This window comes from Calidris pugnax, unplaced genomic scaffold (assembly GCF_001431845.1).
Source record: "Calidris pugnax isolate Ruff unplaced genomic scaffold, ASM143184v1 scaffold262, whole genome shotgun sequence".
NCBI classification, from domain to species: domain Eukaryota; kingdom Metazoa; phylum Chordata; class Aves; order Charadriiformes; family Scolopacidae; genus Calidris; species Calidris pugnax.
In genome coordinates, this window is record NW_015091043.1 from 153,567 (window position 1) to 181,306 (window position 27,740).

Below are 27,740 nucleotides of genomic sequence, written 5' to 3' on the forward strand. Positions count from 1 at the left end.
CTTGAGGGCACAGCAGCAGCCTGCCTACCATCTTCCGCGTGACAGCCTGTCTCGGGACCCACAAGGCTGCAGGGGACTAATGGGGTTTTTATTATCATTTTTACGGGCATCGGAAAAAAGGGCCATTCAGTCCATCCAGTCTGTTGTACCATCCTGATGGTAACGAAAGCATTACTGCATTTCCCCAGCTCCCTACCTTCTAGGGGAATACAGTGCAGCTGTAAACCAGCTGTGCTTCATTTGCACTCAGAAACAGAGCCCTTTTGTCTGCTTCAACTGTTATTTGCCATCTTTTCTTTCACCCTTCCTTCCTTCTCCTTCTCCTCCTACTTTTTGGCTCTTTACAGGCAAAGTAGTTGCTGAAAGACAGGTTCACACTTTGAAATGTGCCATTCACTGGGACTTAGCATCTATCCTGAGAATGTTGAATGTAAGGCAGCTTTCCCTATTTGTCATATTAAGCAAAATGAAGAATGACCCCTGTTGAGTGGGTACAAAAGGGTGGCGTGTTGCTGCCCTGGCTGCAGTTTCATTGGAAATAATGGATTTCTCCCAGAGCTTTAAGCACTTGGCAGAGGCCCTGATCTGTTGACGTACTGAAGTGGGTTTGCCAGCCAGCCATGACTCCTCTGAAGACTCCACATTTAAAATAATTTCCACCAGCAACCTAGAGATGTTGTGTTTGATCACAGAGGTGTCACACTTCTAGCATCTCAAGGGTATCTCCAGTGTTGCAGTAAAAAAAAATAAAAATAAAATCCCTATTTCCTATTTTATCCCTAAATCAAGGACAAATCTGAGTCAGACAACAAGTACCTCTTCTAGGGCAAGATACTGAAACGACAGTATAGAGCCTGATTCTTCAAATGCTATTGAGAAAGCACTGTGAGCACCTCCATCAACACTATTTGGAGCATGGGTAGCAGCAGCAGGCTACTTTTCTCCCTTTAGCCCAGCATAATTTCCCCCACGTTCCAATGTCATCTTTGCTTACTAAAAAAACATAGGGTTTGATGAAAGTACTAATATAGCAGGAGCAGGTGGACCATTTCTAACATATGGATCAAAAGAAGATGGTGACATACCTAACCCAATGCACAGGGAGTTGCACCCATCCAACAGATAGCAGAATTAATCCATTTCTTCTTTTCAAGTACAGCATTATGGCCACAAGTCCCCCAAAAAGACTTGGTGCAGCCCAAATTCCTGGTGTGCAGCTATGGTAAACAACAAAGTGATATATTTTGCTGTGGTTTATGTCACTTTTTCTCTGACCTGTGCAATTTTGGCAGAGATGGAAGTTGTGTTGCAGGCTGCCAGGGGCTGCTGGTTTGCATGGTTTTTTGGGAGCCAAGGTTTTTTTCTTGGCCGAACAAATGCTGGGCTGGCAGTGATATTTTGGAAGCTAGTGCCATCCAGTGGCCCATAAAGAATGCCATAGGGTACTTCAGTGTCCCCAAGGAACACTAATGCATGGCATTTCTAAGCCAAAGTGGGGCTATACTGAAAATACATGATCAAAAAAAGTGAAAGCCTGGAATTTTTGGGAGGTCATTTTTTTGTTGTTATTTTAAGCACGATGAGCACAGGCCCATTTGCAAATTGGAGTTCAGTTCTTGGCTCTGTTTGGTTCCAATTTGGTGGTCTCTGAACAAAGGTGTGTACTCAGAAGTCAACACAGCTGTCTTATCTTGCAGACTGTTGGTAATTTTTCTTAACATTTAAAGCAGATTGTCAGAGAGTGATTCTGCTCATATGAAAAAGGAAAAAAAAAAACAAAAAACAAAAAAAACTGATACTGCAGTGTGTTATAGGGGGTCAGTAGTTCCATAATTTAGCAGAAGGACTTTTCTGGCAACTTCTACATATCTGCTCAGGAACACATACACATACATCCACATGTCAGAATAAAACAGGCAAAGTTTATTGGACCAGCTGATACAGCTGGGGAAAAAAAAAACAAAACAAACCAAAAACAAAACCAAAACCAAACAAACCAGGCAAGACGTTATTCAGGTAAGGGAAAGTGAAGTAGTAAACTTCAAGCTACACATGAACCATTGCTCTGAGTTGCATTACTCAGAAAAATACCAAAAAAGGACTAAAGGAATTTCAGTCTAAGTAACGGGGTTGTAGTTTGGGCCATTGGGAAAATTGACAGGTGCTCTGAAATTTGCTATATCTTGGTCATTTCTTCATTTGCTCTTCTTACATGCTCTTCTTCAAGGGCAATGTGTGTTTGACCATGGGACTTTTTCTTCTTTTCATAAGTTTTCTAAGGGTAGGGTGATGTCTGAAGCCTAGAAGGAGGGGTAGGTTCAGGAAAAATGTTATTTTGAGATGTGAGCCATAAAATAGGTGTTTGTAACCCAAGTGTATTTGCCAGTTTTTTGTGTCTCTACAGACGTCTGCTCTTGAAAGTGCTTTTATCCCCCATCTTATGGTTTCCAAAACTTGAAGGTCTTTGAACACAAAAGACTAATACAAAATAAGCATCTATTGTGCTGAGCAGAGCTGGACCAGGATTTTTTGCCCATGGAAATTCTGCATCAGTCTTCAAGTTTGCTTCTGAAAATTGCAGCTCACAAAATGCCTTCCAGGAGGAATGTGAGCCGCATGATCTATAGACTACGCAGCTCTGACCATAGTTAGCTACAGGAAAACAAACAGCCATCTTCCAGTAAAGTACAGACCTGGGGCATAAACCCTGGCAATGGAATTGAAGTGTGGATACGCACGGCCTCAGAGTCTAGCCCGATCCCTTGATTGCCTCACACAAACAGAATAAATTGTTGGTAGCAAACAGAAAACACGCATTGCAGAGAACTTTGCCCTGCGCTGGCTCAAATGTGATGATTCTCGTGACATTAATATGAATAGACTGATTCACTATTTGTGTCCCTGCCTAGAAGATGGTATCTTTATCAAAACATATTTCCAGTTCTCAGAAGAGTGCTAAAAATAGTAGAAGTGCTAAACCAACAGCAGGAAGCAGACTCTATGGATCATCATTTTATATTCCAACCTACTTAACTACATTGGCTCCTAAAGAATAATAATGTGGGGAGGGACTTGGGAGAAATTATCCTTGTTGCTTTCATTCATGTATTATATTTGTTAAGGATGAAACACAATCTTATCTGCAAGGAACAGCGTAGCATTGTGCAGCTCCAAAGGCAGAACAGAAAAAAAATCATGGCTCCAGGAATTAGAATTTATTTTAAGGATATTATTTTAGGAGCTCAAATGCTCCCAGTGATTCCCCTTTGGAGCTCAAATTTTCTGCACTGTTGATACCTCAGGGTATTTCCCTGCAGCCATGCTGCTCTGTGATGAAAGGAGTTCAGCATGGTTCCCAGAGGGTCTTCTCACCTTGTCCAACTTCTCAAGGTACAAACAGCTTGTGTAAAATAGTTGAGACCCCTCAAGAGCTTTCCCTTACCTTCAGTGTCACCACAGCCCAGCAAGGTATCATCTAAAGCTAAATGACCAGTTGTGCTATGGGATATACTCCTGCTCCAGGGATGACATGGGGTCCAGCTGTTGCTGCCAGCCACCATGCCAGAACAATCTCCTGTAATTCATGCTGTAAGAAGGAGGAAAAGAAACCAGTTCTAACCAAGTGATGTGTTGCATTGCTTGGAGTCTCCCTTGGCTTTCTGCCATGAAACTAGAAGCTCCTGAAGAAAAAATGTAGATTATGGGGAGTGAACTATATATTCTGTGGATGGCAATGAAGATCCTGCTGCCTGTAACTATTTTGCGTAGTTGCTATAGTCAAATTATTAACTGACTGTGTGCATTTCAGAGTTATGCCAAATAATTGCCTTTATTTCACTAGCAAGGACCATGAATCGTAGAATCATAGAATGGTTAGAGTTGGAATGGACCTTAAAGATCACTGAGTTCCAACCCCCCTGCCATGGGCAGGGACACCTCCCACCAGACCAGGTTGCTCAAAGCCCCATCCGGCCTGGCCTTGAACACTTCCAGGGATGGGGCATCCACACTTTTCTGGGCAACCTGTTCCAGGGCCTCACCACCCTCAGAGTAAAATTTCTTCCTGATATCTAATCTAAATCTCCCCTCTTTCAGTTTAAAACCATTACCCCTCATCCTATTGCTACATTCCCTCATAAAGAGTCCCTCCCCATCTCTCCTGTATCCCCCTTCAGGTACTGGTAGGCTGCTGTAAGGTCTCCCTGGAGCCTTCTCTTCTCCAGGCTGAACAACCCCAAGTCTCTCAGCCTGTTCTCACAGGAGAGCTGCTCCAGCCCTCTGATCATCATGAGAACCATGTTTAACATATTCTGGAGGAAGAGGTCCTTCCATATAAAGGAATGTGGGTGGTTGTGCAGGATTGCTTAGACCCAAAGAAATGTTTTGGGAAAACTCTTTCTCTTTTCAGTACTGTTGCTGAGCTGATGCTTACTATAGCACAGAGCAGAGAAGATCTGGGGCCTAAAGGTATCTTATGGAACAGCACTGTTTTCCTAAACTTCAGTTGAAAATATTCATTCTATGATGTGTAACTTCTATTCTGTCGTTTGTATTTTTTTTTTCCCTCTTTTCACAAAACTGCACTGTTTCACAGTGGTTCTTTTGAGTGCTTTTGCTCACCACAAGAGTGAGCAGGAAGAGATTTATTTAAGTCACTCTTTTTTTTTTTTTTTTTTTTTTTTTAAAAGAACAGAGGTTTCCTGTAGTGTTCATTCCATGTATTTTGAAAGTAGTAAAGGACAAGAAATATTTTCTTTCTGATTTTATAGCAGAAAAATTTTAGATCGGCACTGAATGCCCTTTCTATCTTATCAATGATAGTCATCTTGGCTCTGGCCATGAAGTAAGAGAATTCGGTTCCTATTTCTTTGTTTTTAAAAATGAACTATTCTAAGTTTAGATCATGTATCTTATCCTGTGAAATATTTGTTTTTATTCCTAACTACATAAATGTTCTTGTACAAATGTGTTGGTAGCACCATCTTGCAAATGTGCAGTTCAGGACACCTCTAGCTTAGAAGCCAGTAATTGCTTATTTTTTTTTAATCTTTTTTTTTTTTTTTTTTTTTTTTTTTTTAACAGAGCAGGAGCATGGGACATATTTTGTGTAGAGGTATTGCCAGAAGGAGCTCCTAGATATTGTGATGCTTACAGCTCTTCTACCACCTGGCAAAAACTAACTCAAAACTCTTGCTCTCTCCAGGCTCTCATTTCAGGTAGTTTTCATGTTTAGTAACTAGCCTAAATTACAAATTGTGTTTTGCCCTACATAACACTAGTCAGGGGAATGTGATGATTTGGGTCTTTTTTTCACTAGCAAAAGCTAGATGGAAGAACGTTTGAGTATGGGTTTTTTGGAGGGTGGCAAGAGGTCAGGTCTTTTTCTTCCCACAGAGCACAGACTGAGAAAGTGTGGACACCTGCAGATGAAACAGTTTATCTTCTAGTGGAACCCAGCATTTTTGCCATAAATATCCAGACATAAATATTATGAAAGAGCTTGTGGTATTAGTGTTTGTTAACAGCACACCCTGTCCCCCATCCATGCACGTGAGAGCCCACCTCGTAAGCAGTTGTAGGCTGTCTGGGGCAAAAAGGGAGACCCCGCTTTCCCCATCCCTCCTGGCAACAGGGGATTTGGCACATTAGATTTTCAGGGGACTGTGGGGAGCACAGACAGAGTGCCTTGAACTGATCAACAGCACCTGGCCTTCAGCCTGCATCATCCACCTCGCAGAGCAACTGGCTTGGCAGTGACCAGGTCATGACCTGTCTTCTTGCTGGAGCACTTCTGTAGGTCGTTGCTTGAGTGGAGGGAAACCTAGGAAACTCCCAGCATTTTGGGGGCAGAAGCTTGCAATTCAGTAGCCTCACTACTAGCCACCTTGCTGTGGTCTGATTCCAGGGGCAGTGTGCATACTCTGTGAAGCGAAACTCAGCTTGCTGTAAGAGCTCAGTGCTGTGCCCTCTTTTCCTTGTGGTATGTAGCTACTCTTACAACTTGTCATTTTTAGCATTTTAGTTGCTGTGGCTGTAGTCTACAGACAGGGAAAAATCTACTCTTGGGGCTGCACAGAGGAGCAATTTTGCAAGCAAGCTGACCCTTGTCAAAAGTGGATTGCAGACGATTTCAGTGATACAGGAGGATGGGGGATGCTTGCCCAAGCAGTGATGTAGTCTGTAAAGTTTATTGTGGTGCACTGGAAGAGCGTGAGCTGCAGATGTGCAAACAGTGACCTCATTCTGTTCATATTAAAGACAATGGGTGAAGCCATGCGAAAACCCCAGTGATGATATACTTAAAGCACTACTGTTTTCTTAACAGTTATACTATTAGAGTTTGATAGGGTGTCAAACTAGTGTCCTTCAAGAGAAAAAAGCTTGAATTACATAAACAAGCTATAAATCCTGAGCAAGTCTTTGTGGAAAATCAGTTCTCCCTTTTGTTATGAGACACAACCTCAGGAGTCTTTTCCCCTGATAGTTAGAAAACATCCTGATTCCATCAGTGTCCATCACTGCTGAATATGATGTGGCTTAATGGCAAACACTATGTGCCCTTCCTTGAGCTCCTACTGTGCTTGTACTCGCATACTGAAATGGGACAGGAGGAAAAGCTCAGGTACATTTTGGTTGTTTCTTCCTGGAGGAACACAATGCTACATCTATGCAAGATACTTGTCCAAGAATCCGAGCCACAAAAATTCACAAAATGCTGGGTTATGACCCATCTAGGCTCAGGATTTGGGAATCCATTGAGTTTGCACTGAACTCTTGTGCACAGTGGTTAGGTCTGGCTGCGAGACTGTTGCTGTCATAACATAAGAACCCCAGGCGGGAACTAGTATCTCTTTGTGTTATATTTTGTGCAAATATGGAGCAGAGAGACTGTCTCTGCCATGCAGGGGCTTGCAGACTAAATAAAGTTTTCTATCTTTGTCAGTGGAGCAGCTGGAAGCCCAGTCAAGGTAACATGGATAGTGCTGTCTCTGCCGTGGATTTAGAGATCCACAGAGGCCACTGAAGAAACAGGAGTGAGTGGCAGGAGTGATCAAGGATGGAGGTACTTTCCTCTTTTAAATGACCTTATGAAAAGTGAATATTTTAACACATGTCCCGCTATTCAGAGCCCAGGCCTGGTTTGCCAAATTCTCTATGAGCAGAAAATAAAACATGTTTCTAACCTGACCTTACTGAGGCCCCTAAGTCCTCTCCTCGTTTCAACTACTTGGTCCCCTCCTGTGTGGGGCCTTGCAGCAAAGTGTGACACTGACCTGAGTGGTGGGAACTGGCTTTTGTACAGAGCTCAGCACCTCCTGCCTATGCAGGACGAGTGCTCCACTACATTCAGACCTCTGTGAAAAACCTCCCTCAGATTCCTTCATTGTGAGGGATAACTGAATTACATATCACACAAGTACCAATGCCCAGAGGAGGGGGTTTTTCCTCCCCTCTTCTGTATCTGGAAATAAATTCCCAGCTCTCTTTCTAGACTCTCCTGTCATCCCTGGAAAAGCATTGGGTACATGTTTTCTTAGTGGACTGTGGGTGTTTGCTTTACAGCCTCTCCTGCAGGTCCCTGCAAAGACATATGAGTTGGCTGCATGCAGTGTCATGGCCAAGCCCGTAATTGTGTCCCCCTCGGGCTCTGCAATGATCCAGCTTTTCAGGTAGCAACACAGCCATCAAACTGTAATTAGCTTTGCGTGGAAGATGTAAGTAGTTCAATGGAAAGTCAGCAGTTTTCTTGAAAACGTGAAGAGATGGAAAAACGCTTGGTGTTTCTCAGTAAAGCTGGTTTTAGCCTAGTTTGAAACAAATAAAAATATTAGTTTTGATTCTCACCTTAGTCTGACAAATGTCCCCCATTTTGTAGGTAGGGAGCTGTTGTTGTCCCTCTACCTGTGTCCTTTTTCCTGCACCTCTAGCTGAAAAGAGAGACAATATGAGCACTGTACCAAGGTAATATGTATCTCTGAGGAGGTTTGCCAGTAATGTGTCCAGAAATGACATATCTCTGCTCCGTAAATTGGCTGAGTCAGTTCTGCTAGGGCAAAGCCAGCATTGTCTCAGGAACTGTGGAGCAACCTGGCCACCGAGGGCAGATCACATTAAATGTGGTTTATGGAGCAAGATAGCTTTTAACTCCTCAAATTTATTACTGTGATGTTAAGTGCAGGGAGCGCACACAATAGTGGTTGATTTAGGTTGGCACAAGTGTGGAGCAAATACCATGTGGGATTCAGTGAAAAAGTGACATTACAGTAGGGTATGTGGCAGGTGCTTTAATTTACCTGGTGCTTTCTGTCTCTCTTCTCATCCTTCAGCATCTTTTGGCTTTTAAGCAAGTTTCTTAAGGTCTTTCCATTCAAAAGGTCAGCGATCTCCCTTGTGGATGACTTTCAGGCCAAAGGGAGGCTACAGGGAGAGGCAGTGGGGTTGGCTCCTCAGAGCCTGCTTCTCTGCTGCACTATGGCCTTGAAAATGCAGCCAACTTAGGAGATCAGACCTCCACTTCTTCTACAAGCTCCTGCAGGAAATAGGAATGTACAAGCCATATAAAATATCACAACCTGCCCACAAGCTGTATTTTGCACCTTAATCCAGGAGCTGAGTACAAAGAAATCTGTATTCATTCTGTCATTCTGTGATTCTGTGAAATAGAGTACATTCACAAATATACATTTCACACAGACCTGAATGAAAACAGATCCTTCACCAGGGACTCCTACAGGGATGTGCAGAGCAACAGGTTGAAGACAGAAGCAGATGATGACTATTCACAGACTTTATGTTGTCTAGATCCTTGAAGGTGACTGGGCTACCCATCTTAAGAAGATAAAGCCTGAGGAAGGGTGACAAACCTCCTGGGACAGCCTCAGAGAAGGATCTGACCTTCTCTGAGGAAGATCAGGGGTGCAAAATAGTGTGTCCTGTATATCAGGATGGAGTAATGATAGGAGCAGGAAAGAATATGACTTTGGGGGGGGGACCTACCTGTAGTTGTATCCTCTCCCTCCTTCAGCTTCCTGGGAAGGATTGCTGCAGAGATGAATTTTCAAGCTACCAGAAGAGCAAAATGGAGAGAAATGCCCAATGGAAGGAGGAGAGGAGTTATTTCAAAGTTTGAGGTTATTAAATAGTAAGACCTCCTTTGCGCAGGGGTCTCCAGGGGACCCAGGCAAGGACAGATGAGTTGCGCAGGAGCAGTTCAACTGTACCCATGTGCCATCTTGTTGGGGTTCAGGAGAAGAGTCCACAGCACTGTGACTACAGGAAGGGGGGAAGGAAGAGGCAGGAATCAACCCACATCCCTGAAGCTTCCTCTGGTATCTGCATGTTTGGGTGATTTTCACTCACACTTTGCTGTTTGATAAGCCGTTCAAGTGGTTCACAGCTTTATAAACCTGCCAGGTGTGTCAGCTAAGTGTGAAATTCATCCAGACCCTACAGGCTTTGTTGTTCCAACCCCCACACACAGACGAATCCGCACAAGCCACGCAGCAGCTGTGTGGGTTGCTGAGGTGACCTTGAAGCTGTGAATTCCCAGACATACCTCACAGCAGGGATGCAAATCACAGAGAAGGGCAGGCAGTTTTCTGAAGGGAGGGAACCTTGGATGGCACAGCAGAAATTTTCCCACCTATAAAAGGGTCCATGTTGTGGACTCAAAGCAGTCAGATCCAGGCTGTGTTCTTGTTGCACAGCCCCTGGTCTCTCCCACCAGTGCAGCATGCTCACACTGTGCAGTCCTCTGCATCTTTCCCAAAGCCACTGTCACCTGCAGCCATGACCACCCTGCTTTTGAGGACCTGTAGCTAACCTGTCCATGGAGACCCAAATGGCCACATGTTGCAGGCTTTGTGTGCTTACCTGTTCCTCTTTACCTAAGGCCACACGCTGGTGGTGAGAAGCTGCTGGAGGAGCTGTTTGTGTTGCTGGGACCAATCTGGTCTCTGCCTTTGATGGTGCAGGGAGAAGGCTGGCAGATGAATTGCTTACACAATCCGTAGCGTAATGTCCCAACTGTTCCTGTTCACCCAGAAGGCGTTGGGATGCCTGACCTAAAGGAATGACATAGCAGCAATACCTCTCGCATACTGCTAAGGTCCAGCGTTGAGGCATGTGATCCCACACCTGTCAGATTAAATAAGCTTTCCAGAAGTAAGCTGGTTGGAGATGAAGCCAATTCTTTTATGTGCTCCATAGGCAAGATGCCAAGGCCAAGGCTGGGTAGGATTTTTAGCATTCCTAGGTCACACACTGAGCATGCTTTTTTGCCAAGCAGATAGATGTATCCACCCTCCCAGTCACGATCACGTTCAACTTTTGTGGGCTCTGGTCTCTCTACGGTCTCATCTTGGAGTAATGTGATTCCCCAGATGAACTGGAGAAGAGGCAGAGATGGCATGTCCAGCAGCTCCATCACGCTCCAGGGCTCAGCATCACCAGTTTGAGAGGATGCTAAGAGCTGGAAGGTAGCAGGTCTCCCAGTTGCCTCCCCCTGTACTTGCAGGGAAGTTTGTCTCCCTCTTTCTTCTCAAAGTAAACCAAGGCAGACTTTCCCTTCCTGGATGCAGAAGTTAGACCTCAACAAACACACCAGAAACTGCAACTTGTGCCAGCTGATCCCTGAGCATCAGACGGTGTGAGTATCCTTAGCTCACAAGCAACGTTAGACAAAAGCTTAAAGAAAGGGTTTTGAGCTAATAACTTTATCTCGGAAATGATAAGGAGGTTTTTTTCAGCAGCAGAGCAGCCCTGTAGAGTTCTGCAGCTGAGCACAGCCCTGTGACACTGGGACATCCAGCATGGTGCCATGCCAGCATGGTGCCAGCATGGTGCCACCACCGACAGCCCCCGTGTCAGCCAGCAAGCTGCCAGGCTCACAGGCAAAGGGATGGAGCCTCTGTAAAAAACGTTTTGATGTGGGGCACTGAGACTCTGAAATAATTGGCTAATCCAGCCAGACCATAGGGATTAAAAGACAAAGCCCAGCTCTATGTATTAATTCCTTCATTCGGGTCTTTTCTACCATTACTTTGAGAATAACAAGCAAAAAGCTGGAGGTGATTCAAGTACCAGAATTAGTGCTGGTGTCGTCCCTATGGGTCCTGGCCATTGCTCTGTGCTGACCAGCCAGACTAGCTTGTTCCTTTTCCACTGCAGAAAATCCAATTTCTTCTTCCCACTTAATATGTTGTGTCCTGGGGAAGTTTAAGTTTCTGGAAGTGGAGATATCTGTCATATGTGCAATTAAACTGAATAAAGAGGAAAAACAAATTCTGCTGAAATCACAGCTTTGGTGATCCTGATTTAAATTCTCACCAAGTGAAAAATAACACATAGAGAACCCCTCACCAGGCACTTGCTTAGGGGGAAACCAGCATAAGGTATCACAGCTTCAGCTTGGATGCCTTGACTTCAAAACTTTGTGATTTATTTTTCATTTCTTAATGCGAGAGTTAGAAATTCCTTAATGGTTGTCATATTGTTATGCACCTGCTTTCTAGGTCAAGATCAGCCCTGTATTGGTGTTTCTATGCACATTCAGCATCTTGCTGCAATCAGAGATGTTTCCCCAAGCTTTACAACATCCTGCTTGGCAGCATGAAGAGATATTTAAGGAGTGTATAGGGTTTGAGCATAAAAACAAAGACACATGCACTTTTCACTGAAGCTGTGGAAATGTGATTAAGCCCATACTGACCAAATCCTGTCTTCTTTTCAGCAACAAGCAGTGGAAGGATGTTGGATGTTGTACATTGAACAGCATGGATTTAAACCAAGGCCAATTATTGGCAACATGAGAGTAGGGAAAGTTAATGAACTGGTTTTCTGCAAATGGTCTACTCAGCCTAAAGAAAACTCCTTGTTGTATAATTTTATGAATGGAAGCTTAGATTAAAGCTTGCTTAACATTCTTTAACCAAAATATAATTTTAAGGAAAATGCAGGAAAAAAAATTGTTTATTAAAAGTAACTTATTTCAGAATTTTGCTGGTTTTCTAGGGAAAATAGAAGAAGCTTCAGAATTTGTTCTATGCAACATTATCTAGAAAATACCACCTTACTTATAGGAAGAAAATTGATTTGTGAGATGAAGACACTGAATTTTCCATCTAGCTCAGGCTGCAGTAGAACAAGGTCAGTGCTAGCAAGCTATACACGTGATTTTGGAGGTCAGCTGTAGCAGACACTAGGTAATGAAGTTCAGCTGGCTGTCATTTATGACTGGTATTAAGGATTATTCAGAATAATGGATAAATCTGTCTATTTCGTGATTTACACTAACAGTGTATTCTGCACAGTCTTTTCAGTACTTCCCAGAAATAGTTGACACATCAGAGAAAGTCACTACAGGACTCAGGTAGTCCTAAGGTCTTACCCATTTTCAGGTTTAGTGTGGAAACTTGGAAGTTTGGGAAGAAAAGCTGATGTGGCGTTAATAAGTGGTGGGAATCTGGCATTCATAGGACATCTGTTTGATTCACTGTAACATCTCCCAGAAAAAGAGACTCAAACTCCAATGCCTCGGGTCACCTCTCAGCAGCCATTTAAGAGCCTGACACCCTTAATCAAATTGTAAATGCATAGGAAAATGTGGTTTTATTCCTGTCAGTGACCCAAGAGGAGCAGCATCTGTGGGTTTCAGCCTATGTGCAGTTCCAGTTCAGACTTCGGAGGAAAGAAGGACTTGTTACGGTTGTGGCCCAGTCAGAAATGCACATGGGTTACGTTAAACCTGAAAGACTGCTCCCAGTGACTCTGTAGCACTCAGTGAAAGGAGAATATTGCAGATAAAACCTTGGCTGCATCAAAATGGGGATGACAGATCCATCAAAGTGCGAATTTCCTCATGGGATATCAGGGGAACCATGTTTTATCTTAAATTCACTTCATCATCTCAATGAGATATTTTTCCATTCTGTCCCCTTTCAAAATTCTAATGAGGGAGTTTTTCAAAAGGAAATTCCTTCCCGCGTTCATCACTTTTCATTAAGAGCTGTTGTTCTGGGAGCAGTGCCATTCTTTATTTGTTGTTTGAGATGCATGGTGATTTTAATTAAGCGGTCATTGTCTGTGTGCATCGTGGTGGTTGCATTCGGTGACCAGAGAGCTATAATTATAAGTGTGCAGGGCAGCTGAAGTTTTTGCTGCAACCCTTTAGCATACTGTTGTCTTCACCAGAGAGGATCCTTTCTCCTTTTGGACAGCTTTGTCCTGAGTAATCTCAGGTATGACATTGGCAGTGGGAAACTGTATGACATTGTGGAAGTTGTGAAATCTTCATATTCAGAAGCTCCGCGTGGATGAAGTCCTCCTTTGGTGTCCCTAACAACCAGGATGAATGTTGCAGTTCTCTTACGTGAAGTCTGAGCTGTGGGCAATGCATTTGTGGATGCAGAACTTCTCTATCTGCATTAGCAGGTCAGCACGAGAGGGACCCATCCTTTGACACTGTGCAAGGGTAGCCTAAGTGTTAGATGAAATGGACAAAATTAATTTTCACTGAATTTCACTTAATTTTTTAGAGTTGGAAGGGACCATAGAGATCATCTAGTCCAACTCCCCTGCCAAAGCAGGACCACCCAGAGCTTGTCAGAGCATGTTACTCAGGACTGCATCCAGGCAGGCCTTGAAAATCTCCAAAGAAGGGGACTCCACAACCTCCCTGGGCAGCCTGTTCCAGGGCTGCATCACCCTCACTGTGAAAAAGTTCTTCCTCATATTCAAGTGGAACCCTTTTTGTTCCAACTTGTGCCCATTGCCCCTTGTCCTCTCACTGGCAACTACTGAAAAGGGTCTGGTTCCCTCCTCCCTCAGCCCGCCCTTGAGATACTTGTAGGCATAACATAAGGCATAACTTTTGGGAGTGTGTTTTTCCCCCATCTGAGCAAGAACTGTTACTCTGCATGCAAGTGACAAAATCAGAAAGAAAGGGGGCTACAGAGCAGAAACATTTGCTATTTTACCAGGAGCACTTAAGTTGGCTACAGGGAGCTGTATCTCCTTATGTCTCTCAAACCACCCTGTTGTTGTACATAAGCAAATTACTTCTCTGATACTCACTGCTGGAGAAAGAGGGTTCAATGATGCAATGAAAGCCAGCGTATTTCTGGCATGAGGGCGTTTTATTTCTTCATCCTGAGGGCTCAGCTCTCTGCGAGCGATTTTTCCTTCCTCTTCACAGGAACCTGTTCAATATATGAGAAACAAAGCGTTTCCATAACTTCCAGGCTCTTCTACTTACTCCCTCACCAGGGTCTGCCTCTGTGAATTAAGTCCATTCTGTGTCCAAAATCAACATGCCAAGATGTTTCCTGCACACGGTGGCAAGCTGTTTATTCAATGGGAATCAAGCCTTGTGACAGCAATCTCCAGTTTAAACCAGTTTCATAAGAGAGGAGTGAACACACACCTGATCGTTAACTGTTCACCTTGTCTTTGATCTCTCGTGTGCATGCAACCATGGAAAAAGCAAGCACAAGGAAGGGAGCTTACCTTTTGGGTGGGTTTCACCTGCTCCCCTCAGGCATTGATCTGCTGCACCTGTGCAATGGGGAACCCCTGCTGTTCATTCCTAAATAACCCATCTGCTTGTTGCTTGAAGTGACAGAAATGGCCATGGCTTTGTCATGAGGTATGTGGGTATATGGAGATACAGGGAAAGCATTACAGCAGCATCTTGTATTCATTCTTCCCTGCATCCCACCTAGAACTCCACAACATAACATTTGCTTTCTTCAGGTATGGAGAAGGGCCAGTAAAGTGAGCCACCAAGGTCCTCTGGAATTAAGACATTTGCAGTCATGAATCTGTGCTTTAGGTAATAAGTTTCCTGCACTGGGAAAGGATGGTGTTTTTTTAAATACTACATAGGAGCACAGAGTGCTGTTTTCGTTAGTTCAGAAGCTGGATTCCAGTATATAGATGCAGGGAAATAGTCCCTGACTCATGTTTTAAGTGAAACAAGGCTTAGCCTGGCGACCACAGGTTTCAGGGGACTGGGGCAGAGCCAGTCTTGCAGGAAAATGCCTAAGGGAGCAAAGCCAATAGCTCACATCTATGTGTTGTTGATGGTGTAAGCGCAGAGAAAAGCAGATCTTAGAAACGGACAAGCACAGAGTGTGGTTCTGCTGGGAGCAGGGTAGGAGAGGAGCTGCAGGAGGAGTCATTTCCCACAATCTGAAACAGCACATCTTCCCCAGTGCTCAAAACAGGAGACCCATCAAGCCTCCAGCCTGCAATTACAGAGGCTGTGTGTCTACCCATAACAAGGAGATTTTCACCCAGCAGAGTCGTGCCAGTGCATATGTTGATCTAGTTCGATACACTTGGCAGGATGATGGGCTCCACCTTCTTTTACTGGCAACAAGTAATGAAAGTGGGCATTGATGATCCAAAAGGAGCAGGCATCCTGCCACCAACCTTTCAGGCGTGTTTATTCTGCTGTAACGGTGTCTCTGGTTCAGTTCTGCACCCTGCCTCTTCTGGTGCTGTGATTTCTATTGTGCGCCATTTACAACAGCAGAAAATGTCTAGAACTGCATTTTGCAGAGTGCTGCCAGTACTGGGCTACATCATTGCAACTGGTAGGGATGGTTGCTGTCAGGAGAGTTTCCCACTCTTCAAACTCAAAAGGAAGATAAAAGAATTGACCAGAGAGTAATAAATTGGGTGGGGGAAAAAAAAAAAAAAAAAAAATGAAAAAAAAGGGGGGATGGAGAAAATTAGCCTCCTGTCTTTCTTCAGATTTGCTTTCCTTGAACCATTACTGCTGGACCACAAAAGAGGAAAAAAAAATTACAGATTTGATTACAGCGTTGAGAGATGTGAAGTCACCACAGTGAAGATGGTCATGTAAACTACCACCGTGGTGAAAGTTTCCGTTTCCATGAGGAGTGATTTCTTGGAATTATGCTAACTGCAGGTTGGAATTGTTAGCAGAAACCAGATGCTCCTTTTCCCCCAGAGTTCTGAATGTCCCTGAACCAGCAACAGAAAAATGAGGTGTCAGCAGCTCTTTTGCTTGTTTGTTTCCTTACTTGCTGCCCTAAAAATCTGTGATCTTTAAATAAACAGGGAATAATATCTGCCAACTGCGCAGAGCGGGGAAAATAATGTCTTGCTGAAGAAATTCGCGTGATTCTTTGAAGGCAATTCTTTTTAAATTTTTTCCTTGCTTTGTGGCAGACTATAATTTTCTTCCACCTGTGCCATTTTTGGGTTGGCATGACAGGCAGGATCTCTCTCTCTCTTCCATCCGCGGTTCCATGGTGGGCTGGACACTTGCTTGGCGTGCAGGATGAAGCCAACAGTGCTGTGCTATCCACCTCCTCCGGGGTCACAAGATCCCCATCGGGTTTTTATGTTGAGTTGGGGATTTATGTTTTTTTTCCCACCATGTTCTTCTGGGTACCTGCACCATAAGACTTAACCTGCCATCGGGTTTGGGCATGTGTTTTCCCAGTGAGGTCAATCAAATAGCGTTTAGTTTCTGTGCTGCTCCATGGAGTGCTTTCTGCACATGTCTGAGCTGGCTTTAAACCAAAGAAATCAGGTGCTTCTGCCAGTGCAAGAGGAGCAAAGGTCTTTACCAAGGCTTACTGCCCCAAGGATTTACATGGCTTTAGAGGTGTATGTTTCTCCGCAGACAGTTATGACTCTGAGAGCTGAATAATCTCTGTATCACTTCCCACACCGTGCAGGCAGATTTCTAAACAGGAGCAAAAATGATTTTGTAATGGAAAATTAAAGTGTTCCATGACTGCAGTGTCACAGAGAAACATTTTGGTATAACTTGTTTTTTTCAAGGTCACATGTTTGCTTTGGGTTTGGGGTTTTCGTTGCTGTTGTTGCTGGTTTGTGGTTGTTTGGGTTTCTTTTGACTGGAACTGTTTGACAAATCTGATATTAAGCTATGGGTTATTTTGATCAAATGTAACACACAATTCAGCCAAAAAGCCTTCACCCTTTCTCTGGTGAATGAAAAAAATTAGTGGTGTTGGGATGAGCATGAGAGAAGGACAAGTATTCAAAAACTTAGCAAAGACCCTCAAAAATGCCTGACATTTAGGGATTTCCTGCACCAGATGTAATTCCAGTTTGTGTAGTAACTCTCACAGCATTTCTTCTCCCTAACTGTTCCCAGGCTCCCCTGGCACCCCCATCACCTTCTTGCACCCACAGCATCCTGAGACAGTGATTTCCACAGCAGAACATTCCCTCGGCTTCAAACCTACCCCATACAGTTTCACTTGATGCCCCTTTTTTCTCTTACAGGGGAAGACAGAATGAGCAGTAGATGCCCACAGGCTGTCCCCATGCCCCCACCCATGATTTTACAGATCTCCAGTTTGTTCTCCCGACACCTCTCTCTCTTTCAAGTGGATGGGATCTCACCGAGTATCTGATATATTTGGTTTTTAGCAATAGAAAAGTGGCACTGGCCCCCTTTAGCGCTAAGAAGCAATTGACTCCTTTCCAAAAGCAAGTGTCTTGGTAAAGGAAATAAATTTATGGTTCCCATGTTGCACATCCACATGTGAATGCCTGAGTGCAAATCTCATTTTTCATTGAAGAGATTTCAGGATGTGAGTAACCCTGCCATTTGACCTATGTTCTTTTCCCATCATTTGTGTCTGTGAGTGAAAAAATCAAGTACTTTCAGTTTCCCATTTTTCTAGTATTTTTGGTGAAGGGAGGGATGTAAGGTTTAAATCTTATTTAACTCATGAATATCCCAAATATTTAGTGTCCTGAGTGTAACTCCCAAATGTATTCCCCTACCATTTTCTAACGGTGATGAGTACCTGTATTTTTACAAAAGGAGTGCACCTCAGATAGGTACAAATATTTTCTTTTAAACCTACCACATTCACAGTAAAACTGGATTCAGTGACTGTTTTCTCCACCTCTTTTCAACCTAGTTTGTAAAATCCCTTCACTTCTTGAAAAACAAAACAAAACAAACCAAAACAAGCTACCACTTGGTGTCCACACAATAGCTTCAAGAAACTGGGTGTGTTTGTGTTTGACACCCCAGCCAACAGTTTTCACTACCCCCCTCAAAAGGTGCAGGGACTGTACAAAATCCAGTCATCCTTTATATACCCAAACACCCTCCTGGCTTTTGCCTTCCCCCTATGGCTTGAGCTCCCTCCATCCTTGCCTGGGTGAGGAGATCAGGGATGCTCTTGGGGGTTACTTCTTGGAGGCAATTTTTTTATCTTTATTTATGTAAAGATAAGTAGATAAACAGAGTAATGAGGAACATTTATTGGCTTCAACTTAGCAAAGTGCCTTAATAAATGCTCAGGTGTAAGCATGTGCTTTACATCCCAGTGGTTTTGGTAAAGTCCTGCTTTAGGATTTTACCCATTTCATCTACTGAATGTAGATGATTGCTTGACATGCTGGTTTTGGTAGGATTTTTGTCAGGCAGTCCACATTTTTTCAGAACACACCGATATAAATCAGGAACACATATAGTCACAATCTTCAGTGACTGGGAGAAAATGAAATTAAAAATGATTTAGTGACCTGACGGTGAAACATCTTGATAACTAATTACCAACACTGCAATTCACGCAATCTTCAGAGAAAAAAAAAATACTTTTGCTGTTGTACTCCTCAGCCATAGCTGTGGTACAAATTCAGAGGGCAAAGGGATTCAGCTAGGCTGACTGAAAGCCAGTGATATGGAAACGTGAGCAATATTCCAATTTAACTCCACAGAAGCCCACTAGTTAGTAAGTAGTTCAAGTATTTTAGTGCCTACTGTGTTGCTGCCTACAGGGAAAATACTCTAAGTGCTTTTCCTTTCTCACAAAGAAAAGAAGTTTCCATCTATGTTTTATAAGGCTGTCTTGTCACATCTATTATACAGCATGACACAACCAGCCAGAGGAGGTACTGTGATGATTTCCATCATGTGCTTTAGCGAGAAGGTTTTTGTGAGTTCATATATATATAAAAAAACATATGTATGAGTATACACACATAAAAATGTAGGTCAGCTAACTGTGAAGATTTGGGTGCCTTATGCTGGCCTATGAAGTGTCAGATGTGGGGTGTTAATGCCCACATATGTGAAATCCAAACATTCTGTCATCTGGCCAGCCTGGCTCAAATAGGGCAGAATTATCTTTATGCTGGGAATATTAGGCCATTAACTGAAACGGCTTTTAGAACTACTTTATTCCAGCCCATGGCTGACCAGCTATTTGAGGGAATAGCAAATAACAAATTCTGCTTTTCAGTCTCCAAAGTATACTGTTAATATCGCAGAATGAAGAAAATGAGATCCCTAAAAAATGAAAAAAGAGAGATCCCTGAACAGCGTTGGGTTTTTCTAACCCCTGAGCCACCCAATCTCCTGTTCCATTCAAAAATGTAAAGGGGGGATGGGGATTGGAGGAGTGATAGGAGGGATGATCCACAGACTATCAATTTTATATAAGGAAGGATTTTTAAAGGTGCATGCCTAAATTTTATATGCTTGTGTGTGCACAAATGCAAACTATCTCCCGCGTGCACAGAGCAGTGAGATGTCAAGTTTTCAGCTGAAGACAGGCACCATTTGCGACATTTTACTTATCCAAAAAGCCAATTTTGCTGTTCCGAAACAACTTCAGCAGAATATTTTTTATCAGCGGTAATATTCTTACATACTTCAGACAATGGGGAGTGTGTGTGTGTGTAGATGTAGATATGCACAAACAATCATCATGTAGGAGTGTGCCGTGTATTACAGAACTGCTTGACATATGCATTATTTGACTACTTTGCCTCTTCTGGGTTCATTACTCCAGTCCTCCCATCACTGTTCTGACGTCTCACACTTCATCAGGAGTGGTCCAGACAGTTACCTACCTCCATGTTTTGCTTTGTTTTGAGTGAGCCTGGCATTAAAAAAAAAATAATAAAAAAAAATCTGCTGTTCTTGTAAATGTAGTGCTTTCACCCAAAATGCCCTGGTTTGAGGTCCAATATAAACACAATTAATTTCTTCATAGGCAGCATTTTATCATATGTCCCTTGAGGATGAGTCATGAAGGTTTGAAATCCCTGGAAAGCATAGAATTCCTAAAGCATCAGCAGTGCACCTAGAGATGAGACAGAAAAATTACTTTGGGGACATACGGAATTCTCAAATGTCTTCAAGCCCAACCTTACACCCACTGAAATATTTAAATAACAAAAACACGCTTTCACAAGTAGGGAATAAAAAATCATAGAATCATAGAATGGTTGGAGTTGGAAGGGACCTCAAAGATCATGGAGTTCCAACCCCCTGCCATGGGCAGGGACACCTCCCACCAGACCGGGTTGCTCAAAGCCCCATCCAGCCTGGCCTTGAACACCTCCAGGGATGGGGGATCCACATCTCTGGACAACCTGTTCCAGTGCCTCACCACCCTCATAGTAAAGAATTTCTTTCTAGTATCTAATCTAAACCTCCCCTCTTCCAATTTAAAATCCTTGTCCTGTCACTACAATGTTCCAATAAAAACTGAGGCTGTATGTTTATTTGACTGCCTCTACTTACCACTTAGTATTTCTGTCTTGGCTGCAAAATCTACACAGAAAGAGACCTCCAGGAGAGGGAACCTGGTCTGGGCTGGGGTTGGGTGGTGGGAATCGCTCCCCACAAGGTGCAGAAGACTGACAAAAGGCAAATAGTTGATCCTTCATAAGATGAAGGTGTTGCAGGGGTGAAAAGCAGGGTGTTCTCCTCTTGGAACACCTGCGAGAGTCTGCTGAAGGGAGCAGCCTGGGCACGGACGAGTGGCCATGTCCACGAACATGACCATGAAAAGCCCCAGCTGTGGAAATGACCGTGCTGTCCTTGACACCTCTTGGTCAGCCCAGCTCCTGGGAGCCCGTAGGGGCCAGCTGCTGGCATCTGCTGAGGGTTACCCATCCCATTTGCTTTGCGGGTAAATCCCGTGCATTCTGGCTGAAACACCTTCTCCCCACCGAGCCTGGGGACAGCCTTTACCACCAACCTCACCGGGGACAAACAGAGTCTGCAACCCGGCTCCCTCTCCTCCGTGATGCCACCCACTCACCGCTTTCGTGCCGCCTCACTGTCACACCATTGCACCACGCCATCCGTGGGTTCCGGCCCGGCGTCTCAGATGCAAAAGCACATCTTTGTCCCTTTAACTTCCCTCTCAGCTGTTATGCCTGTTTTCTCCCCTCCTCTGGGACTGTGCACTCTGTTGCTGCTCCGGCAGCCGGGAGCGAGCGAGGAGAATTTCTCCTGCTGGCGAGCCACCGGCTAGTCTGGGGCTGGCGTCTTCCCAGGACGCTGCTGTTTGCATACCAGCAGGCAGAGGAGCAGGTGAAATGGGACTGGTGACATCTGTACAGATGCGTTTGACTGCTTACATGCTCTTACGAATCCGCTACCCTTAAAGCCTCCGTTTCTCTAACGAGATATTTCTCTCTCTCTCTCTCTCTCTCTCCTCTCTCCCCCCCTCTCAAATTATTTTTCCAAGGAGAAAAGGAAAAGGCAGACAGAAATAGAAGGCAAGAGACAACAGCTTGAGGACCAGATACTTCAGCTGCAGCATTTCAAGGTAAGGGACTGATGCCAGAAATGATGGATTGACTAAATCTGCTCATTATTAGACATGCAGATCACATGTCTGAAAGCCGGGAAGAGCCCACTCCGACATGAAGCAGCTTTCACTGCCGGAGCCTATCTCTTGCAGTGATCGTGTCCTGCCTGCTTTTCATGCCGGGTGTTTCATGCCCAGGACCATGTTGCAGGAGCTGCTCAGGAGCATGGAGTCGGGAGGGTGTGAGCGCCGGCAGCGCGGCAGTGCTGTGATTATTAAGCACCGTTATTTATTATACATAATGATAAGACACCAATCGCTGTGGATTGGGTGTGCACTGCATGGCTTCAGCGAGCACTTTCTGCCTGCAGAGCTGCCTTGGATTTTTCTGGTGCCTGTCATTAGGGGTTTTGTGTGTGTGTGTGTGTGTGTGTGTGTGTGTGTTGCAGAGGGGGGTGTCAGTTAGCATGCGTGTGTGTGTGTGTGTGTAAAGCTTTAATTGTAGGATGAAGTTATTAGCTGTACGTGGCATAATAAAAAGGGCACGTATGCACATACAGGGAGGGTGTTGATGCATATGTGCATGCCTACATGGAGAGGCACCTTGATACGTAACAGGGTGCCGAGCAGCCCCAGTCCCTCTTGGACTCCATGACAGCTGCAGGCAGCACCATTTGAAAGCCATCCTGGTTATTTCTATCATTTATCCTCCCTGTCGGTAGCAGAGTTTGTCTTTACATTTGTGCATAGCAAAGAGAAAGGGAAAAAATGTACGTGTGATCTTTTTTGTAACCGGTGCGCGTTTGTGGGTCAAATCCCATTAGATTAGTTCGGTAGGGGAGCCTGAGGAATTTCAGTGATTACAGTATCTGAGAAAGACGATCAGGACTGGACAGTTTGTCCTTGCAGCGAACGAGCTGGGCTGTGTTTTTAAAAATAAGATATTTAGGTTGCTTGTGCACTAGTACGTGTGTGTGTGTGTGAGCAGTGCACCTGCGTGGGCAGATGGTGCGCAGAATATCTTCTCTGCCCACGCATGCACTTGAAGACCAGACTTCAAGTTATGCTACAGACAGGTCCCTTCTCTTGCCTGTCCAAGCCCCTGCCGTCATGTTCTGTAAGCGATTCCTCATTTTCTGGTAAACATAATGCAGCTAAACCCGAGTAACTGATTGCAGCCTACACAAACGCTCCGTAAGGTTCACCATAAATCTGTGAATGTCACACGTTGTCTTTGGTGTTATCAGTCAATGATGTGATTGCATTTCTGTGGGGCAACAGGAGTTGCCATTTCGTTCAGGCTGTCATTGACTACAGGCAAGGGAGAATTTCTTCTGACGACCGTAGGGTGATGCAGCAGGGCAGTGAGATGCCTTTCCACTGCCTTCATGATGCTTGTTTTTTTTTCCTTTTTGCTGCAAAGCTGAGGACTTCCTTTATCATGTTAACTGTTTCCAAGCTAACTGAATTACGCTTTTGCGTGAAATTCTCTCAGCAGAGCCTTTTGGAAAGCCAATTCTGGCAATTTTCTACTTCACCTGATTTATTTTGATGCAATTGTTGCTAAACTGAATTTTATCATCATCCAAAGGGAAAAGTAAGATCTTTCAAGGTGGTGCAGTGGAGTCAGCCCCTCGGCTGGTGTAAACAGGTGAAACCGAGTTCAGCCCTGCCATGCTGATTGCCACTAGTGGAGGTTCAGTCTTGCTGCACGGATTTCTGGAGAGACACACATGAAAATGAACTATTTTCCTTTATTATTTAGCTCACAGCCTGAAGCCATAGCAGTAATCACACAGGAAGCTGAGAGGAGACCAGGGCACAGAAATCTAAAATGGCAGCTTTCTTTCTCAGCTAAAAGCACAGCCAGACTTAAAGTCTGTAAACCTGGGTGTGAGGATGAGCATCAAGATACGACAGGAGCTTCTTTACCTCTCTGTTGCTCTCCATTCAGTGGCATTCCTTGTTACCAGAGGAGAGGTATGGTGCTTGTGGTGGAGTCGTCACAGTGACTGCTGCTCCAGAAGCTGCCTGTCCCACCTCACTGTACCACCAAAGAATTGTCTGAGGTGACAGCAGAGGTCTATCTGGGATCGCAAAGTTCATCCTCATTGCTGCTAGGCCCTTGCTAAACAGAGAGAGTGCAGCCATTCCCCAGGCTCAAAAAAAACCCAAAAAAAACCCAAACCCAAACAAAACAAAATCAGAAAATAGAGTCACTGGCTGAGGGTATTTCCCTTTCTCTGTGGAAACAGACCAAACAAACTGCATTTTCTTTTAATGCTTTGTTCAGTGTTCTGGTTGTTTGTTGCTTAGTGGGGTACTGACTAAAAATGGTATTTGGCCTGCCAGGCTGCTTGGTTCCTTTGAATAGCTGTGTATCCCTTCCCCACCTCCCTAAGGCTCTTCCTCACTTCACCCAGCTTCCTCTGAGCCTCTGCAAGCCAGGGGCTCCAGGTCTCCAATGAACATCGTCCCCCAGTCTGATATGGCTGCCCAGTTTGGCTCACACAGCCGGAGATAAATGGACCTATGGGTTGCAGGGGCTAACATAACGACAAAGAATGAGGAAAAGGTTGAGGTACTTAATGCTGTCTTTGCCTCCATCTTTAGTAGTAAGACCAGTTGTTTCCTGAGTACCCAGCCTCCTGAGCTAGAAGACAGGGACAGGGAGCAGAATGAAGCCCCCGTAATCCAAGGGGAAAGGGCTAGTTATCTGCTACTTAGACACACACAAATCTATATGGCTGGATGGGATCCACCTACTGAGGGAGATGGTGGATGTGCTCATCAAGCCACTTACCATCATTTATTAACAGTCCTGGCTAACTGAAGAAGTACCAGTTGACTGAACGTTAGCAAATGTGATGCCCATCTACAAAAAGGTCTGGAAGGAGGATCTGGGGAACCTACAGGCCTGTCAGTCTGACCGTGGTGCCAGGGAATGTTGTGAAGCAGATCATCTTGAGCACTACCACATGGCACATACAGGACAACCAGGTCACCAGGTCCAGTCAGCATGGGTTTATGAAAGGCAGATCCTGCTTGACAAACCTAATCTCTTTCTATGACTCAGTGAGTGGATGAGGGAAAGGCTGTGGATGTTGTTTACCTAGCCTTTAGTAAGGCCTTCAACAAGGCCAAGTGCCAAGTCCTGCACTTCGGTCACAACAACCCCAGGCAGCGCTACAGGCTGGGGGCAGAGTGGCTGGAGCTGCCTGGCAGAAAAGGACCTGGGGGTGTTGGTCGACTGTCGGCTGAACATGAGCCAGCAGTGTGCCCAGGTGGCCAAGAAGGCCAACAGCATCCTGGCCTGTATCAAGAACAGCGTGGCGAGTAGAGCCCGAGAGGTGATTGTCCCCCTGTACTCGGCACTGGTGAGGCCTCACCTCGAGTACTGTGTCCAGTTTTGGGCCCCCTACCATAAAAAAGACATTGAGGTGCTGGAGTGGGTCCAGAGAAGGGCGACAAAGATGGTGAGGGGTCTGGAGAATAAGTCTTATGAGGAGAGGCTGAGGGAGCTGGGGTTATTCAGCCTGGAGAAGAGGAGGCTGAGGGGAGACCTTATTGCTCTCTACAACTACCTGAAAGGAGGGTGTAGCGAGGTGGGGGTCGGTCTCTTTTCTCAAGTCACAGGCGACAGGACAAGAGGAAATGGCCTCAAGTTGCGCCAGGGTAGGTTCAGGCTGGATATTAGGAAAAATTTTTTCACTGAAAGGGTTATCAGGCATTGGAATGGGCTGCCCAGGGAAGTGGTTGAGGCACCATCCCTGGAGGTGTTCAAAAGACGGGTTGATGTAGTGCTGGGAGGTATGGTTTAGTGATGATGCTCCTTGTTTGTTGTGTGGGTGTCTATTTTTGTCAGTTAGGTTGAGGGTTGGACAAGATGATCTTTAAGGTCCCTTCCAACCTAGAAGATTCTGTGATTCTGTGTTTCCCAGACCATTCTCCTGGAGATATTGTCTGCTTATGGCTCGGAACGGCATACTCTTCTCTGGGTTAAAAACTGGCTGGATGACTGGCCCCAGAGAGTGGTGGTGAATTGGAGGACAGTTGCAAGTGGTGTTCCCCAGGGGTCAGTGCTGTGGCCAGTTCTCTTTAATATCTTTATCAATGATCTGGATGTGGGGATCAAGTGCACTCTCAGCACGTTTGCAGACACCTCCAAGTTGTGTGGGAGTGTTGACCTTCTTAAGGGTAGGAAGGCTCTACAGATGGATCTGCACAGGCTGGATTGATGCGCCAAAGCCAACAGTGTAAGGTTCAACAAGGCCAGGTGCTGAGTCCTACACTTGGGTCACAGCAACTCCATGCAGCAATACAAGCTTGGGGAAGAGCAACTAGAAAGCTGCTCAGTGGAAAAGGATCTAGGGGTATTGGTCAACAGCTGGCTGAATATAAGCCAGCAGTGTGCCCAGATGGGCAAGAAGGCCAGTAGCATTCTGGCTTGTATCAGAAATAGTGTGGCCAGCAGGACTAGGGAAGTGATCATCTCCTTGTACTGGGCACTAGTGATACCCCACCTCAAGTACTATGTTCAGTTTTGGGCCCCTCAAGGAAGGGGAAGACATCGAGACTACAAGGAAGACATTGAGATTCTAGAGCATGTCCAGAGCAGGGCAACGAAGCTGGTGAAGGGTCCAGAGCACAAGTCTTATGAGGAGCGGCTGAGGGAGCTGGAGTTGTTCAGCCTGGAGAAAAGGAGGCTGAGGGGAGGCCTTATTACTCTCTACAAATACCTGAAAGGAGGTTGTAGCAAGGTGGGGGTCGGTCTCTTCTCCTAATTAACAAGTGATAGGACAAGAGGAAACAGCCTCAAAAGTTGCGCCAGGGAAGATCTAGATTGGATATTAAGAAAAATTTCTTCACTGAAAGGGTTTTCAAACATTGGAACAGGCTGCGCATGGAAGCAGTTGAGTTGCCATCCCTGGAGGTATTTAAAAGACATGTAGATGTGACAGTTAGGGACGTGGTTTAGTGCTGGATGTGGCAGTGCTACGTTATCAATTGGGCTTGATGTTCTTAAGGGTGTTTTCCAACCTAAACGATTCTATGATTCTGTGATCCATTTTCCTTCAGAAGTGCTGGGTTTAATATGGTTCAGTTCCTGAATTATGTGGGTTTCAGCTAATTCTGTACAAGACATAAATTCAGGTCAAAAAGACCAGGCTTGTCTAGGAAGCCCATGCATTTATGCAAAATCCTGTGAGGTTGTTGATGTCAGGGTGGAGTGTAAGGACTTCATATCAGGGTTCATTAAAATCTGCTGTGGAGAAACCTTTGAAAATAGTAACTGGGTTAATCCTGTGTCTGCAGTATCTGGGTTGATCCCACAAGTGTAACAGCTTGAGTTCACCCAAAGACATTCATACCAGGATTCAATGGGTTTAATTCATTTTTGTGCAATGCCAAAGTAATTTTCTTTTAAAAATACGCTGTGTAAAATAGCATGTTTGGTTACCTAATAAAGGTTCTGAGAGCTACAGGGGTTCTGTTAATTTCAGACGATTTTATTCATGTAGGAAAAATATCTAATAGAAATAGTTTATTGCAAATGTTTATGCTGGATTACCTACAGTTTTCAAGTTGCTGATGCCAATTAGAGCCCTGGCAAAATGATTTAACTCTACTACCAGTTCATTCATTTTTCTCTTGTTACATACCTGGCTGAAAATAAGGGAATGGTGGCCGCTGCCCCATAATTTTAGGCAGAACAGCCCAGCAAATGCTAGAGTTAGTAAATGTCAGCACTGAATGTGGATAGGGCTTTGGCAACACGTCTTGCAAAGGCTCCTGAGAACGAGGCCAATGGCTGAGGACAAGGAGAAAGACATGGCTCAGCTATTAATGGTCTGTGTGAGTTTCTGAGTTAATCAAGGGAAACCCTCCAGATGTTCAAAGTCCAGAGTAGGAGAGAGTCTGGAGTAACATAGGCTCTAAAAACTGAATCCCCTTGTTGCTGGCAGTAAAAGCCACGTCACCTCTCCATGAATCCCTGGAAAGTAGAGACGTTGGTGGGTACAGAGCATGCACAGGGTACTTCAGGGCTGCCAGGGCACTTTGTTGAACGCAGGAGGTGTATTTGTCTATGTTACAATCTGATGCTTCATTGGAAAGGCTCTTGGTGTTGGAAAACTATAAAGGTGCTTTCAAGCCCCGTTTTTTGAG

At 44.6% G+C, this 27,740-nt stretch overlaps 1 protein-coding gene across 6 annotated transcripts in view; it reads left to right on the forward strand.

Annotated features, from left to right (window-relative positions):
* Nucleotides 1–27,740, forward strand: part of LOC106896420 (A-kinase anchor protein 2) — a 277,094-nt gene that overhangs the window by 26,515 nt on the left and 222,839 nt on the right. For 5 of the 6 annotated variants that reach the window (XM_014956401.1, XM_014956403.1, XM_014956405.1 and 2 more), the window contains exon 2: nt 21,510–21,590. In XM_014956401.1, coding sequence (XP_014811887.1) covers nt 21,510–21,590 — 81 coding nt within the window. The remainder of the gene's footprint in view (nt 1–21,509; nt 21,591–27,740) is intronic. The other variant, XM_014956402.1, reaches the window with a different exon arrangement.